At 36.0% G+C, this 18435-nt stretch overlaps 2 protein-coding genes and 1 pseudogene across 3 annotated transcripts; 2 read left to right on the plus strand and 1 right to left on the minus strand.

Moving 5' to 3' along the window:
• Positions 1-4190: 4190 nt before the first annotated feature.
• LOC143567075 (transcription factor MYB15-like) lies at positions 4191-5745 on the plus strand (annotated as a pseudogene). The gene is made up of 2 exons (XR_013141339.1): positions 4191-4751; positions 5096-5745. The product of XR_013141339.1 is annotated as a transcription factor MYB15-like (transcript).
• Positions 5746-9502: 3757 nt separating this feature from the next.
• On the minus strand, positions 9503-10629 carry LOC143567077 (uncharacterized). Its single transcript, XM_077053591.1, has 2 exons — positions 10021-10629; positions 9503-9937 (listed from the first exon to the last, which is right to left on the minus strand). Exons 1-2 carry the CDS (start codon positions 10627-10629, stop codon positions 9503-9505), a joined length of 1044 nt encoding a protein of 347 aa, XP_076909706.1.
• A 3019-nt stretch (positions 10630-13648) lies between these two features.
• On the plus strand, positions 13649-15531 carry LOC143567078 (uncharacterized). The gene is made up of 4 exons (XM_077053592.1): positions 13649-13840; positions 13985-14049; positions 14152-14706; positions 14763-15531. Exons 1-4 carry the CDS (start codon positions 13649-13651, stop codon positions 15529-15531), a joined length of 1581 nt encoding a protein of 526 aa, XP_076909707.1.
• Positions 15532-18435: the final 2904 nt, after the last annotated feature.

Below are 18435 nucleotides of genomic sequence, written 5' to 3' on the forward strand. Positions count from 1 at the left end.
ATTTTTATATATTAACAAATTTTCTTTTATCATAAAAAAAGTAATAAAAGAACATCTCAAGCTATTAAATTGGTTATATAAATTGTATCTTACAATAACAATATATAAATGGAAACCAAATTTTTAGCCGCCAGAGATATTGGTGTTTTCTCTACTAATTTCTTTTAACTATTATCAGTAAAACTTGAACTTAATTAAGATCTTCCTTTTCAAACTCAAGTGCCAGTTAATAACCACCCCATTGGTACTTTAAATGTTGTGTTTATGATGTTCACCGAGAGTTTTAATATATAGACTATATTATAAAATACAAAGAAAATATATATATATTAGGAATTTTTTGAGTCGAAAAGTTGTACAAGTTTTCATATATATAAAAGGTAAAATTGTTTATTATAACCACAAATAATTAGTTAAAGTTACTAAATGTCACAATTCTTGTATCAGCTCCCTTCCCCCTTTGTATTTTCCTTCTTTTAGTCGGTTGGGCGTGACAATTCTTGAACTTCGTCAGCAACGTTGAACACAAATTGTGTCACGAGATTAGCCATGATGATTGTATGTCGTTCGAAAGCTAACGTCGTATAGTCCCTCGAAGTTGATATTTTCGTCCTCTTTGTTTAAAACGGAACCGGTACCACCAAATTTGATTTGTGTTTAACAGTATTCAACACATGCTCAAATTTAAATTAAGGATTTCACCTCTTCATGATACACATTTTTAGCCTGGATCACGACTTGATCGGCAAACCAACCGCTTTTCTTGGAACATCGGTTGCGGTTGAAACACAAAAGTAAAATTTTTAACCAAACATGTCACCATGTGCCAATGTGCTTTAGATTTTCAACGGATCAACTTTATTACAGAAACACGTACGGACACGAGCCAGAATTCGTTGTTTTTCGACTATTGCCAAGTGTTCAAGACAACATAGATGTGAGTAAATGCACGATGAGCAGTCGTGATGGGTACGATGTTCCCTACAATAGAGTAGATGAAGGTGATGGATACAGTGCATATGGATTAAAGTCGGGATTAAATGATGAAAACTGAATTTGTTGAAGATTTTGGGCATTTCAATAATTCTACAACATGTAGTTTGTGGTGTTGAAATTGACCAAAAAAGCAAGACCCCTATTTGGATTCTGGAATTGCCTCGGTTTCGAGTCAGGATGGGTTATCTCAACATTAGAGTTCGGACATCGTTTAGTTATTGTTGAAATGAAGTGTTATCAACCATTTTTTTTTTGAAAGTATGTGTTTCTTAAAGAAGAAGTGCATCTTACTGGTGTGAATTATGAAAGTGTACGGATGTTATTTTAATAGATATTTATAACTTGAAATAACTTATTTTATTTCATTTTTAAAGAGAGTTGTTGTTAAGGGATTTTCATTTAACAAAAGGTTGTTATATTCAAACATCGCCATCCTGGTGTTTCAACAACTCTATATGGCTCATATAAGGACTATACGAATCGTATAGCACTCACATGACTAATTAATGTACGGAGGGACATGATGACAGTTTTTTCAGGCTATATAGGCCATATAACCCCTATATGAGCTGTATAGACTTCAAACACCTGACACTCTCCGATGTAATTTGACAAAAATTTGCATCTATACGGCTTGTATAGCCTCTACAAGCTATATAGGCGCGCCTGGTATCCAAATAATCTATGTGGTGTGAGAATAACCTATACAAAATAAATAATCAACTTTGTTTTTTTAGTTAAATAGCCGTTAAAAGTAATGGCCCACATACCACATTTGTATCTTGTTTGATGTCTGGAACGCACCTCCGAACATTTAGCCCACATTAAAAGCAATTTGTGCCCAACTTGTTTGCTCTGATTCACGTCACGGGACGAATGAGCAAATTTGAGAGAAGCAAAGAGGTCAACATCTTTCAGTTATACAACATGGATTCTGGAAATGCAATATAATTGGACTCTCATGTCGATTCGAACGAGTTATTCATTCCACTGAGAAATCTTTGTATGTTAGTTAAGAGGATATCAAGTTTCAAATTCTATTTCGGTAAGACATGTATTAGCAGATGCTGCCAAAGGGAGTGGCGATGTCATACACAAAAGTGAAGAGACTCATAGAATGACAGAGAAATAGAGTTTTTCCACAATGTTCGTTAATCCATAAACAAGGTCTATACATGTCGATTGTGGATGCTCTAACATAACTTAGTGAATAGTGTCTCAAATAATGAGATTTTTACACCTATTTATCAATAGCATGTGCTTCAATTTCAACATCATATTATCTTGTATATATTAATTAGTATAATTGAAAAGTTTGGTGCCACAAAGAAGTTTCCCTAGACTTTTGTGTGTAAGATATATTTCTGGAATAAAGACATGATCTAACTCTTTGGTAGTGTGGCTTGTGTGGATTGCTATAAGTCATTTGGTTGTTACCTTTGCAACCATAGTTCGAATCTGGATGTCCGCAATAGTGGATATTTTTTTTGGTTTTGCGTTGTATGTAGCAACACATGGACTTGTGTTCTAACATTGTTTACAAGTCACTGTATGCATGGATTTACTTCCACATGTTTTGATACGTTTCTCTACTATCATTTTTCTTTTTGATTGTAATTGCACACGCCTTTATCTACATATTTGATTGTTCTTCCACCGCAAATGTAACCGACACCCATCTAATTTGTTGTGACTTTCTGTTGTAAAGCCTGAGTTTTATACATTGGGGTTTTACCAGTTGTCCAGGTGTAACGCACTAGGTTAAAAAAAACTAGTAAAGATTAAAAGGCAATTCGGTGCCGCAGTGATCGTCATTTGGCCAAGTAGCGGAATATTAACGGGTTGCGTTAATTTTTATATATTTTTCCGTTTAGTTCCGATATTGTAACAAATGTAATGAAAACCGACTGAATTCACATCGACTCACCGCGTCTCCCGAAACCGACAACGCTCGGCTCTTACCGACTCACCGCCGCAACTCCGGGTACCAACAACACTCGGGTGTTACTAATGTCCGGGTTTTGTCGACCTACTTTTAATTCTAGTATAGTAACGAACGTAACTGAACTGACCGATTTCGCGTCGACTCACCGCCTCAACGCTCAGGTTTTACCGATGCCCAAGAATTACCGACTCATCGAGCATCACCCATGACGGACAACGCTCCGATTTTACCAACACCCAAGATTTACCGACTCATCGCGCAACGCCCATGACAAAAAACGCTCGGGTTTTACCAACGCCCAAGTTTTACTGACCCTTTTATTTAAGTGTCGATATGAGAACGCAATCGACCAAATTCACGCCGCCTCACCACCGTAATGCCCGGGATCGGTAACGATCAGGTTTTACCAACACCAAGGTTTTAACGAAATAGTAAACGCAGTTTTAAAAACTTTAATAAGTTAATCGTTTAAGATGTTAATATTACGAATTTATTTTTTAGGTTTTACCAACGTTGTCTTTACCATAACGAAAGTAACCGATACCAAATTTGCATCCACTCGCCATCATAACGCTCAGCTTTTACACGTTGTGGTTTTACCAACACCCAGGTTTTACTAGGAACCCGACCGAATTCGCGTCACCTCAGCACCTTGGACCACAACGCCGAGTTTTACCAACATCCAGGTTCACCATGGCAACGTCCGAAACTAAAAACACTATGGTTTTACGAACGCCTGGATTTTACCGACAGTTTGTTTAGTTCTGGTACCGTAACGACGTAACCAAAACCGACCGAATTTGTGCCAACTCACCGCCTCAACGGTGGGACCGACAACACTCACGTTTAAATTCATGTCGTTATCGTTACGGACCTAATTTATGTTAATTTATTATTATCATAAGTTATGCGAGCATCATTACTGTTTTCTGTGTTTTTAATTTAGTGTCGGTTTCTTTACGAACTTAACTATTGCCAACCGGATCCACATTAGTACACTACCGCAACACAACAAGTAGTTAAGCAGATTTCAACTCCCTTGACGCAGCGCGCCGAGTAAAGCACTATTTATATTTATAGATAAATTACATATATGGCACTATATATGGTATTATCCATATATTACGGTATCAAATTTAACAGATACATATATTGATCCGAATATATAGCTTCAAAGCGTAACATGGATAATTCTTCGATGATGGGCGTTGCTTGACTACAATTGAATTCAATATCTATATATCCTGAAAGCACGCAAAGTGAGCTTGTCCAACGAAATTTCTACAAGTTTGAACAAAGGACACGCCACCAAATTTGACCATCAAAAGTTATGCACTATAAATGTTGGTGTCTCACTCTTGTGCGTCAATTAACTCATTGCAAATGGTATGCTCCATATATAAGACTATCAATAAATATTCTTAAAAGCCATGAGGACTTCAAAAGGGGAGATGAAAGGAAGCCTGAAAAAAGGTGCATGGAGCCTTGAAGAAGATCTAAAGTTGATTAACTATATCAGTAGATATGGCATCTGGAATTGGTCTCACATGCCCAAATACGCTGGTAAACATTAAGGAACTAGTTTTTGATGTTTAATTTGTCCTATCACATATACAGTTTGTTCAATCTAAAGCGGAGATAGCGAGTATCAACCTTATGGCATGTTTCTTTCGTTTGTAGGCCTAGTAAGAAGCGGGAAGAGTTGTCGGCTCCGATGGGTGAACTATTTGAAGCCTGACCTAAAGAAAGGATGCTTTACCAAAGAAGAAGAACGAAGCATACTCCATTTTCATGCAATTCTTGGGAATAGGTATAATACCAGTTATAGTTCAAATTAGTTGTACTTTATGATAGTACTTTTGAACTTCTTTTTTCTTTTTGAAAAATTTGTACTTCTAGGTAGTTTGCTACCACTACAAGCGAACCCATGCGAGTTTTGGCATTTCTTTTTGTTGTTCATTGGTATGGCAATGAACTCCATATATGGAGATTTTAACTGAGGCACTTCCAATTTTTCATCAAACTATCTCTATGAAGTTCGTTTGTCACCGAAGCAGCGAAAATGGTGGCCAATTTGTTTTTGTGTTTTTTTCTGGTCAATGTTGACAGTTTTACCATAAATATGTGCTTTTGCATGTAATATATTTTTCACAGATGGTCTGCAATTGCGAGGAAACTTCCCGGAAGAAGTGACAACGAAGTCAAAAATTACTGGCACACTACACTAAAGAAGCGTGTAGAAAACAAGCCAGTGATCAAAATGTCTAAGAAAAAGCACATGAACATCATGTCACAATGTTCTGAATCTCAAAATGTTTATAAAAAGGAGGACGTAAATCATGCAAACGACATGACCAACTTCCTCCTGTACGAAGACGATAACTCTACATTCAACATAAGTACTCCTCTCCAAGGACACCAAGCGGAATTTACATATGATATCGGTTCCCCGGAACGGTTGAAGATCTTCAATGCTTTTGGAGAGAACTCTACCCATTGGAAGACCTGGAGTTCAATAACATTAATCAGGAATTGTTTCTTGACAACATCTTCCAAGAATATTCGTATGATGATACGTCGATTTCACCGTTGAGCTTCTACGACAATGAATGCAACATCACACCAGCAAAACATTTAACTTAAATGTTAAAACCTTCAGATCACAGAACGCGTGGGTTTAAATCTTTTGTTTACCCATTATATAATAAGAAAATAATGCTAGCCCATGTAAGACTGGTCATGTTGTATTTACTTTGAGGTTACGGTCATGTAACACTTAGTTATCTACGAAGTTTGAGCGTCAATTTATATGTAACATGATATTGGCTAAACTGTTTCACCTGGAACATTTAAAATGCTGTTTGAGAACTCAAGTATATAATAGAATATGTAATGAAATTTCCAAACATTCAAGTACTGTTTTGATATTTTTTAATAACGTTTAGAACTACCCTCAATTAGGAATGGGCCTTCCTTCCTGACAAGGAATGTCAACCGTCCATACTGTTTTTGACGCTCCAGACCCGACTCACACAGGAACACCATCATGGATGAAACCCCTTAAGTCAAGTTTCGAACCTAAGACCTCAACGATCCCAAGCCTTAACCATCAACAGTTGCACTACTATTTTGATATAACTAGCAATTTTTCCCAAAAGAAAGACAATTTTGATTCTCTGGATGAAATAAAATGTGATTTAGTTGTTTGACAAAGTTGGGTGAGTGACATGTTGAATTTGTAGGTTGTTTGGATCGTGTGATATGACCATCTGGATAGTTAATTACCTTTGGTGGGAGCAGGTAGAAAGACGAAGCTAGCTTAGTCAAAAGAAGGTAATAACATAATCGAACAGTCACTTAATTTAATATGTAAAAACAGGAGACTACGTACGTACAAGATTAAAAAATCTGAAGTAACTAAGTTTAAGTGTCCGTGAGGGGATAGATGGTTTAGCCCGTTAGGTAATAGTTTGTGATCTGTTAGTGTTTTGTAGTTTTCTTTTTTAACAAGTTTGGGTTAATTACTCTATAAATATAATATGTCATTACCAAGAGGTATTATAATTAGGGTTTGAGTTATTGGGTCAAATTATTTTATAAAGGGTAACAAAAATGAGAAGTGTGAGAAGTCATAAATAATTGGCATGTGTCAAGTGGGGACCAAAAGAAAAATGGTATAGAAGTAATTGTACACAATTTCTCTCTCCACATGCAAGACACATGTTACTATCCCTATCGTTTTAGAACGTTTATAACTTTTTCGTATGGTATTTTTTTTTTAAAAAAAAATTCATCATAATAACAAACGTTTTTTTATCTTTAATATGAGTATGATTTTTGTTATATAAAATTTAAAACAAAAATCACGTCAATGTGTCTTTTTCGCTTATCATTTTGTTTTTTTTCGTCATTGTGTCTTTTCGCACACCATTGTGTCTTTTCGCTTATAATTGTGTCTTTTTTCGCACACCATTGTGTCTTTTCGCACACCATTGTGTTTTTTCGCTTATCATTGTGTCTTTTTTCGTCATTGTGTCTTTTCCCACACCATTGTGTCTTTTCGCTTATCATTGTGTCTTTTTTCGCACACCATTGTGTCTTTTCGCACACCATTGTGTCTTTTCGCTTATCATTGTGTCTTTTTTCGTCATTGTGTCTTTTCGCACACCATTGTGTATTTTCGCTTATAATTGTGTATTTTTTCGTCATTGTGTATTTTCGCACACCATTGTGTCTTTTCGCTTATAATTGTGTCTTTTTCGTCATTATGTCTTTTCACACACCAGTGTGTTTTTTCGCACACAATTTTGTCTTTTCACTTATCATTGTGTCTTTTTTCGTCATTGTGTCTTTTTTCTTCATTGTGTCTTTTCGCACACCATTGTGTCTTTTCGCTTATCATTGTGTCTTTTTTCGTCATTGTGTCTTTTCCCACACCAGTGTGTCTTTTTTCGTCATTAATACATGTTACACAATAACTTGAAATGTAAAACACAATGGTGAATACGTATAAGACAATGACCTAAAACGTAATATACAATGGCGAATGCGTATAACACAATGGCCTAAAATGTAACACACAATGGTGAATATATATAACACAATGACTTGAAATGTAAAACACAATGAGAACAACATATTACACAATGACACAATGAACAACAAAAAAACACAATTAAAAAACCCATTAATTTTTTTTTTATTTTTATATAACAATATGATTCTCATATTAAAGATAAAAATACGCTTATTATTATGGTGATTTTTTTAAAAAAAAAATAATGTCGTATGAAAAAGTTATGGATATTTTAAAATGATGGGGGAATTGACATGTGCCTTGCATGTTTAGAGAGAAAGTCAACAAATATGAGTTATTACCTTAATGCCCCTTTCATCAATTCTTGTTTATTAAATTAATCTCAGCAATTCAAATCTAAGATCAATAGACTGGATTCCTTCTCATCATTCTCATTTTTGTTGTCCTTTATATTTTAACTTTACCATTGAGTTATTTTCCTAATTATAATAAAGTGAGTTTTCTCTAAATATTGTGTTATCGTCTATTTGTTTCTTGCTCATGATATCGATTCAACCTTTGAGTTGGTAAGTGAGTCACGTTAAATAACCAAACAATAAACTCAATCATGTTTGTGATTGTCGATGCTAACCAAGGTTGTAGAACACCATCTTCTATCGAAAAACATCCGTTTTTTCAAGGTTACTTCATTGTCAGGTCACAGTGTCGTTTTCAACTTGTCGACCAACCAAGAGGATCAACACGTTGGTTTGATCGAGGCCGATCAAGTCCCGTATCGATAATCAACAGACAAACTAAACGAATAACTCTCGTTTATATTAATCAGAAAATTTAACTCTAAAAACTGATTACAAATCTCTCAAGCCCTAACTCGGTTTTACTCTTAATGAACCCTAACTTGGTTACACCAACTTCACCCCCTCTAATGTCTAACCATAACTCGATTTATATAGACTAACCCTGACTTGTTAGCCAAGACATTACCAGATATAATAAAACCTAATTATTGGGTTGGGCCGTACACTTGGGCCAAACAACAATTGACCCAACAATCACCCCCACAATTGTTGTACCTGAGTCTCGCGACTCACCCCCTAATTTCCTACTCGAAATTGGCGGGTCTTCAACTTAACCCTTGTCATCATTCTCTTGATTCTCCCAAGGATTTTCATGATCTCTTGCAATGTTCTTTCGGCTCCACTTGGCTAGAAAACACACTTGCTTCGTTTAATCATTACCCATCTTCCCTTGGGTTTGAATCACTTTCTTGACCGCGCTTTTAACTTCCAAAACACTCTTCTTTGGACTTTGAATTTTGGAACTTGGATCTTTGATTGGAATTTGACTCGTAACCGGCTTGTCTTCTTTCAGTCCAATACTTTGAAGATCCCTACCTGCAAAATTTTTCATTCCAATGATAGCTCGTTTACCAGGACTTGTTATCTTGAGACTAATCTTGTACAATCGATTTTTGGTCCTTGTCACCTTCATCAAAAGCTTACATGTTATCTTAATGCTTATTGAGAGTTGGAATCCCGAGTTAATAAAACGCACAAACCATATTCAAGGACTCGTAATGCTTCTTAGGGGTTGGAATCTTGGTAGCAACCGGCTAACAATCGAATTGATCCCAAATCACCAGAGGCATCTTATGCTGGTGGGGATCAGAAATCCGATAGTCTTTGACCTGGAGAGAGAGGAACCAAAAAAAAAACCAAAATTATAGCAGTTTAAACAAAATCAAGTTCACTAAACCGAACAACGAAGATCTTATATTATGAAACAATTTTTTCTAAATTAATGACAACGATTAAAAAAAAACACCCGAATAACCAAACACTTAGATCAGGCTCGGCACCGAGAAACCCAATAAAAATTTGGGCCGAAGGCGAATCTAAATTTGGACCTTAAGAAAGTAAAATATAAACTCGATAACTCAAATAAAAAAGCAAATCATACGATGATAATATTAATTTCAATACACAAAACATAAAAATTGTAGCAAAATAATCTAATTTACATACCTAAACGAAACGCGATGTTCGCCTTGCATTTTTTGAAGCAAAACTCTCGATCAATTCTTGATAATCTATGCTTTCCAACACATCTCTCTCAATAGATATCATCGCCAAGCCATTAAGTCTTTCTTTGGACATTGTGGATCGCATGTAAGTCTTCAACAACTTCAATTTTGAAAAGCTTCTTTCGGCCGAAGCAACGGTTACCGGAATAGTCAACAACACTCGATATGCATTTACCGTGTTAGGAAAAAACCCATGTTGCACCACATTGTTTAAAGCATCCAAAGGGGTGACAATATCACTAGATAAAAATGTCTCAAACAACTTCAACTCCAAAAAAGGTTCCTCGGCATCAATATCGGACTCTTCTCCATGCTTCAATGCTTCTTGAAGAGTATAACAACACGAATTAAGTTTTGTTTCATCAAGCGCCTTCAACTTTTTAGGAAACAAAAAACCAAATAGTTTTTCGTATTGTTCGAATCTTGTTTCAAGAGAAGAAATCGATTGGTCAACAATACATAAAAAGTAGTTGACTCTAAAGTTTTCCTCGGGTGAAAACAAAACTTCTTGCACACGAGACTCGTCAAATTGTTTTTTCCTAATAAGCGGACGACTTTGAGAGAATACCGGATCAACACCCATTTCAATGGCAATTTTTTAGCATCAACAATTGCCTTAGGAAACCCCACTTCTCTATAATTCTTGAAGTGTTTGATCAATTTCTTCACTTGTTTAATAGCATCATCGAGAACCATATCCTTGGCTTGCAATCTTTTGCTAACGAAATTCATCATTGATAATATTTCATACCAAATGACAATTGCTAAATAAAATTCATACTCACCAAATTCATTCTTTGTTAGCGTATTAGCATCGCTTTGAGTTTTATTATGCCCGTCGGTGTCCCTAATTTCAAGCAAAGCTTCTCTTACATCCGAAAGTTGAAATCTAATCAGTTTAACACTATCCACACGACTTTCCCAACGAGTAGGACACATTGACTTAAGAGTGAGTCCTTTAACATTGTCTTTCAAAACCGCCCACCTCTTAGTAGAATTAGCAAAGACACTATAAATCCGTTGAATGACACCAAATAATTCTCTAGATTTAGTGCAAGCCTTAGCCATGTCACATAGTACAAGATTAAGACTTTGACAACCACATGCGGCATAAAAAAGCCCTAGGATTTATATCTAAGAATCTCTTTTGAACTCATTGATGTTTTCCTTTCATGTTTGATCCGTTATCATAGTCTTGACCACGCATATTATTGACATCAAGACCAAGAGACTTTAATTCTTCAAGTGTACCATCAAAAAGTCCTTTACCGGTGGTATCATCAACAACTAGAAACCTAAAAATGATTCCTCAATGGTAACCGAATTAGATTTTAAATTGATATTGACATACCTCACAATTATAGACATTTGTTCTTGGTGACTTATATCCGGGGTGCAATCGAGGATGATAGAATAATACTTTGCTTGCTTTATCTTCTCGGTGATTTCCGATCTAATCCGATGTGCTAGTAAACCGATTAACTCGTTTTGGATATTGTGACCAAGATAATGTACGTTGAGTTCGTCACTCATAATACACCGTACATGTTCTTTTATAATTGGGTCGAACTCTTCCAACATCTCAACCAATCTCAAAAAGTTTCCATTATTTTTTTGGTATAACTTCTCTAAGGATCCCCGAAATGCTAAACCATTTTTAGCAAGAAATTTCACGAGTGCAATAATCCTAATAATAACTTCTCGCCAATAATCTCTTTCTTTCTTGAATTGTTCGTATGCAACTTTGTCGATGGTTTCCTTACAATTCAACATCTTTCGCATTTCAAACCACCGTTTCATATTCTTCAAATGTTCGATGCCAAGCTCATGTTCTTTAAGTCTAACGGAACAATTTTTCCAAGTAGCAAAACCATCGCTATCTAACCCACCTTTCGGATGCCCTTTTCTAAAAAGTTTACAACAAAAACAAAATAATTTGTCAACCTCCTTTGAATACACTAGCCATACTCTATCATAAGTGTCCCCATTAGATAGACGTCTAGTATACATGCTTGAAGAAAACCGTCTTCCGGTTGAATTCACCAGACCCTTAACAATAGGATCTCGTTTTGGACCTTTCTCAACCAACATATTAATCATGTACGGATTAAGGCCATCCCAATTTCTAGGATCAAAGATATCAATTTTTGTATTTATATTACCTCCATCCACATTAGCTCCATCCACATTAGCATCAACATCATGATCATCATCTTCATCCACATCATCATCATCATCTTTATCCACATCAATATCATCTTTATCAACACGAACATCCACATCAATATCATCTTCATCCACATCGACATTACCATCAACATTAGCTTCGACATTAAGCACATTATCTTCATCAACATAAACAAGTTCTTGTTCTTCATTAACGTTTGAAGTTTCTGGTTGTTTTGTAAAAAACTTAAATATATCACCGGCTTGAGACTTTCTTATTTCTTCGTCACGTTTCCTCTTTTTGCGTTTTTCATTACCGGATAGGTATTTGTATTTAGGAGGCATTTTCCTAAAAAATAATATATGTGTTAATATTATAAACAAAACCAAAGTAACACTAACTGTTATTCTGTTAATATAATTAATAATACAAATGTTAATTCAAATATTCAATAAACATAAACTGATAAAACAGCAATTCAACAACTGATTAACTCCCTAACTCATAAACTGATAATACAACTGTCACTAACCCTTGCTGAGTTGCTGAGTTGTTGGCTTGCTGTTGCTGCTGGAGTCCTGGATGGACGGTACTGAGCCGGGTGCGGGCCTGCGGCGGTGGTCGGGTGGTGTTTGGTGGTCAGCGCCGGCGTGACTCACGGTGGTGGACTGGTGGTTTGTGGCTGTCTGGTGGTCAGTGACTCAGTGTATGTATACGTAATCGCTTGGAGATGGCCGATGGGGTTGTATTATTTTTTTAACCTTCAGACTTCTCTTCTTCACTTCTGGATCTATTATTGGGGAATTGGGCATTTGGGCTACAAATAATTGGGGAATTGGGCTACAAGTAATTGGGGATAGAAACAATTTATAAATGGGCCTAAACATTTTTTTTTTAAATATAAAAAAGAATTTTAAAATTTTCGGGTCTACCGAATGGTCGGGCCTATGGCGGTCGACTACCCTGCCATAGGCCTGGGCCGGCCCTGACTTAGATTAACACTTTATCTTCTTAAAAAAACTTTTTAGGTTTGGACCATCGCTTTTTGTAATTGCATACTTTATGGAGGAAGTTTTAGCTAACGTTTTCTCCGAAAACTATGCTAAGTTGCCAACATTGAAACGTTTAGCTAACCCGAAATTTCATGCGCGGATTTTGTAATCACTTATAGTTCAAGACTGTAAGAACAGGGCCGGCCCAGGCCTATGGCAGGGTAGTCGACCGCCATAGGCCCGACCACTCGGTAAGCCCGAAAATTTTTAAATTTAAAAAAAAAAATTTGTTTAGACCCATTTATAAATTGTTTCTATCCCCAATTACTTGTAGCCCAATTCCCTAATTACTTGTAGCCCAAATGCACAATTCCCCAATAATAGATCCAGAAGAAAGGAAGAGAAGTCTGAAGGTTAAAAAAATAATACAACCCTATCGGCCATCTCCAAGCGATTACGTATACATACACTGATTCACTGACCACCAGACAGCCACAAACCACCAGTCCACCACCATGAGTCACGCCGGCGCTGACCACCAGACACCACCCGACCACCGCCGCAGGCCCGCACCCGGCTCCGTACAGTCTGTCCAGGACTCCAGCAGCAACAGCAAGCCAGCAACTCAGTAACTCAACAAGGGTTAGTGACAGTTGTATTATCAGTTTATGAGTTAGGGAGTTAATCAGTTGTTGAATTGCTGTTTTATCAGTTTATGTTTATTGAATATTTGAATTAACAGTTGTATTATTAATTATATTAACAGAATAACAGTTAGTGTTACTTTGTTTTTGTTTATAATATTAACACATATATATTATTTTTTAGGAAAATTCCTCTTAAATACAAATACCTATCCGGTAATGAAAACCGCAAAAAGAGGAAACGTGACGAATAAATAAGAAAGTCTCAAGTCGGTGATATATTTATGTTTTTTACAAAACAACCAGAAACTTCTAATGTTAATGAAGAACAAGAACGTGTTTATGTTGATGAAGATAATGTGATTAATGTCGAAGCTAATGTTGATGGTAATGTCGATGAGGATGAAGATGATATTGATGTGGATGTTCGTGTTGATAAAGATGATATTGATGTGGATAAAGATGATGATGATGATGTGGATGAAGATGATGATCATGATGTTGATGCTAATGTGGATGGAGCTAATGTGGATGGAGGTAATATAAATACAAAAATTGATATCTTTGATCCTAGAAATTGGGATGGCCTTAATCCGTACATGATTAATATGTTGGTTGAGAAAGGTCCAAAACGAGATCCTATTGATAGGGTGAATTCAACGGGAAGACGGTTTTCTTCAAGCATGTATACTAGACGTCTATCTAATGGGGACACTTATGATAGATTATGGCTAGTGTATTCAAAGGAGGTTGACAAATTATTTTGTTTTTGTTGTAAACTTTTTAGAAAAGGGCATCCGAAAGGTGGGTTAGATAGCGATGGTTTTGCTACTTGGAAAAATTGTTCCGTTAGACTTAAAGAACATGAGCTTGGCATCGAACATTTGAAGAATATGAAACGGTGGTTTGAAATGCGAAAGATGTTGAATTGTAAGGAAACCACCGACAAAGTTGCATACGAACAATTCAAGAAAGAAAGAGATTATTGGCGAGAAGTTATTATTAGGATTATTGCACTCGTGAAATTTCTTGCTAAAAATGGTTTAGCATTTCGGGGATCCTTAGAGAAGTTATACCAAAAAAATAATGGAAACTTTTTGAGATTGGTTGAGATGTTGGAAGAGTTCGACCCAATTATAAAAGAACATGTACGGCGTATTATGAGTGACGAACTCAACGTACATTATCTTGGTCACAATATCCAAAACGATTTAATCGGTTTACTAGCACATCGGATTAGATCGGAAATCACCGAGAAGATAAAGCAAGCAAAGTATTATTCTATCATCCTCGATTGCACCCCGGATATAAGTCACCAAGAACAAATGTCTATAATTGTGAGGTATGTCAATATCAATTTAAAATCTAATTCGGTTACCATTGAGGAATCATTTTTAGGTTTCTAGTTGTTGATGATACCACCGGTAAAGGACTTTTTGATGTTACACTTGAGGAATTAAAGTCTCTTGGTCTTGATGTCAATAATATGCGTGGTCAAGACTATGATAACGGATCAAACATGAAAGGAAAACATCAAGGAGTTCAAAAGAAATTCTTAGATATAAATCCTAGGGCTTTTTATGCCGCATGTGGTTGTCATAGTCTTAATCTTTTACTATGTGACATGGCTAACGCTTGCACTAAATCTAGAGAATTATTTGGTGTCATTCAACGGATTTATAGCGTCTTTGCTAATTCTACTAAGAGGTGGGCGGTTTTGAAAGACAATGTTAAAGGACTCACTCTTAAGTCAATGTGTCCTACTCGTTGGGAAAGTCGTGTGGATAGTGTTAAACTGATTAGATTTCAACTTTCGGATGTAAGAGAAGCTTTGCTTGAAATTAGGGACACCGACGGGCATAATAAAACTCAAAGCGATGCTAATACGCTAACAAAGAATGAATTTGGTGAGTATGAATTTTATTTAGCAATTGTCATTTGGTATGAAATATTATCAATGATGAATTTCGTTAGCAAAAGATTGCAAGCCAAGGATATGGTTCTCGATGATGCTATTAAACAAGTGAAGAAATTGATCAAACACTTCAAGAATTATAGAGAAGTGGGGTTTCCTAAGGCAATTGTTGATGCAAAAAAATTGCCATTGAAATGGGTGTTGATCCGGTATTCTCTCAAAGTCGTCCGCTTATTAGAAAAAACAATTTGACGAGTCTCGTGTGCAAGAAGTTTTGTTTTCACCCGAGGAAAACTTTAGAGTCAACTACTTTTTATGTATTGTTGACCAATCGATTTCTGCTCTTGAAACAAGATTCGAACAATACGAAAAACTATTTGGTTTTTTGTTTCCTAAAAAGTTGAAGGCGCTTGATGAAACAAAACTTAAATCGTGTTGTTTTACTCTTCAAGAAGCATTGAAGCATGGAGAAGAGTCCGATATTGATGCCGAGGAACCTTTTTTGGAGTTGAAGTTGTTTGAGACATTTTTATCTAGTGATATTGTCACCCCGTTTAGATGCTTTAAACAATGTGGTGCAACATGGTTTTTTTCCTAACACGGTAAATGCATATCGAGTGTTGTTGACTATTCCGGTAACCGTTGCTTCGGCCGAAAGAAGCTTTTCAAAATTGAAGTTGTTGAAGACTTACATGCGATCCACAATGTCCAAAGAAAGACTTAATGGCGTGGCGATGATATCTATTGAGAGAGATGTGTTGGAAAGCATAGATTATCAAGAATTGATCGAGAGTTTTGCTTCAAAAAATGCAAGGCGAACATCGCGTTTCGTTTAGGTATGTAAATTAGATTATTTTGCTACAATTTTTATGTTTTGTGTATTGAAATTAATATTATCATCGTATGATTTGCTTTTTTATTTGAGTTATCGAGTTTATATTTTACTTAAGTCTTAAGGCCCAAATTTAGATTCGCATTCGGCCCAATTTTTTATTTGGTTTCTCGAAACCGGGCCTATGTAAGAACACTTAATTTTATTTTCAGTCTTAACGTTTAATTACTTTAATCAATCAAGTTTGTTAATATCTATCTTTAAAGTCATGAGTGGCTAAGTTCTTTCAATCATCTGGGAAACAAACCCTTGATGACTCTTTAACTAAAATTATGAATAACCAAAAAGTGTGTAAATTTTATTTTTATTTTTTGAACGGCAAAAGTGTGTGTAAATGACATTAAGTTCCTAATCACCACACTGAGATTGCATTTATTAAACTCTTATAAAATCATTAATCTTGAAGGAGGGTTATAGGTTATGATTCGGGATTACTGGTTTGATAATTCTTGCCGCACGTAGTGAGTTTTTATACGTGAGTTATGAGGACTTGGTGTAGTTCATTAATACTAATCTTGAGGACATAACACCAAATAAAGAGAGACATAGTAGTTAGTGGGCTAAAGCCCTTAAGTAAGATTTTACTTAATACTTTAACGCAGCGATAGTTGTTGCGTCGATCATTCCATGATAGCTTTCACTTTTGTTATAGGTTTGATCTCGATATCGCGGATGGTCGTCTAGCGACTTTGGGTCTAGGTTTGGTTGGAGCTTTAGGTGAGGTTATTTTGGTTGTGGGTTTGGTTTTGGGTGAGAGTGGGGTTTGGGTTTTTGTAACCCTGATATGTTTTTCTTTGAGAGCTTTAAGGGTTTTGGCTAGAGTTCTAGGTGATCCTACGTGTGGGTCTGGAATGGTGGTTTGAGGTGCAGTGGTTTGGGTAACTAGGGAATGGGATACCATCTCAAAAATCAAATTAAAAGATACCTTGAGTAGAGGTAGCTTGGAAGGTAAAGGATTCTTGGAGTCCTTAGCCTTTTTCAACCGTTTAGGAGGACATTCTGGCTCTTCTTCCTCAGTATCAGCAGCAGGTCTCTTAAAGGGCTCCCCAACTTTTCCTTTTTTCTTCTTATCATGCTTATTCTTTGACCTGTGTTCGCCTTCCAACTCTTCAGATTCATCGACAGGCTCATCAACCTGTTCTTCCTCCTCATTACCATCAACTTCATCATGACCCTCATCAGGATCATCATCATCATCATCATCTCCAACATTTACCTCATCACTGTCTGACTTTGTCTCCTTGAACTGACCAATCTTAGGACCCGGCTGCTCACCTTGATATGAATACAAACTTCTAGCAGTGGGCTTTAGAATGGTAGTCATTGCCACATCTCTTACCTCCTTTGCATGAAAAGGCTCGACAAGATCTATTTCTTTTCCATCTTTATCAACTTTCTTGGTCTTAACAGGTTTGGGTGTATCGGGAAGCAAATGATCCAAAATCAACTGGATGAATCGAGGATAAATCATCTTTCGCTTCTTTAAAAGTACATTATGTTGAATATAATTGAAGAACAGCTTGAAATAATTGTATCTTCTTTCCTGAGTCAAACTAAGCATGACTCCAACCCAGTCAGCATTCGTTTGTCAAACCCGCCTTTTTGAGCCAATAAGCAGTAGTCTGGTAAATATTTATGTTCACATGTTGACCATTCAACCTCATAACCAATATCCTCCAAGTATTTTCTATCTGTTCATCACCAAGATTGTGCATGGATCACTGACATTGTCTACAATCTGAGTGCCCTTTTGGTTACATTTTCATTTACGGTCACCTTCACATTGTTCATCTTTGAACTTTCTTCATGTATTCGAGCATCGTCACAGAACTGCTTGATCCAGGAATAGTGAATTTCGGGATCTGCTGAGATAGCATATGACAAAGGACCCGAGGGTAATCCTTTGATCATCGAGACAAATACCTTGAACTTTTTCTTTGTCGGAATCTCCAATGAATAAAAAGCATTATGACACTGGATACATCAAAGGAACCATTGGTGTTGTTAATTGAGTTGTGATTAAAACAAACTATATACAAATAATAAACAAAACAAACTACACAAAGAGTATTTACAAAAAGACTCAAGAAACAGAAAATTTGTCTGAGTACATTGTATTCTAATAAAGATTGTGGTTTGTGAAAAGTTAAGTTAAAAGTATTCTAACCCACTGGTATTTTAATGTATATGATTTTGAAATGTTTAAGTAGTTTGTATTCAAAAGGAGATAAGTGAATACATTAAACTTAAGACTTTCATAAACT

Source organism: Bidens hawaiensis, unplaced genomic scaffold, assembly GCF_021521415.1.
Source record: "Bidens hawaiensis isolate Kalapana, Puna unplaced genomic scaffold, B.hawaiensis_p1.1 tig00023209_1, whole genome shotgun sequence".
Lineage (NCBI taxonomy): Eukaryota > Viridiplantae > Streptophyta > Magnoliopsida > Asterales > Asteraceae > Bidens > Bidens hawaiensis.

Bases quoted from the DNA above. Each gene is read 5' to 3' on its own strand.
- LOC143567077 (XM_077053591.1), bottom strand. From the start codon at position 10,629: ATGGCTAAGGCTTGCACTAAATCTAGAGAATTATTTGGTGTCATTCAA. The intron at 9,938-10,020 runs GTATTGTTGACC...TTTCCTAAAAAG, and splicing joins TAGAGTCAACTACTTTTTAT to TTGAAGGCGCTTGATGAAAC.
- LOC143567078 (XM_077053592.1), top strand. From the start codon at position 13,649: ATGTTTTTTACAAAACAACCAGAAACTTCTAATGTTAATGAAGAACAA. The intron at 13,841-13,984 runs GTGGATGAAGAT...ATGTTGGTTGAG, and splicing joins ATAAAGATGATGATGATGAT to AAAGGTCCAAAACGAGATCC. The intron at 14,707-14,762 runs GTATGTCAATAT...AATCATTTTTAG, and splicing joins CAAATGTCTATAATTGTGAG to GTTTCTAGTTGTTGATGATA.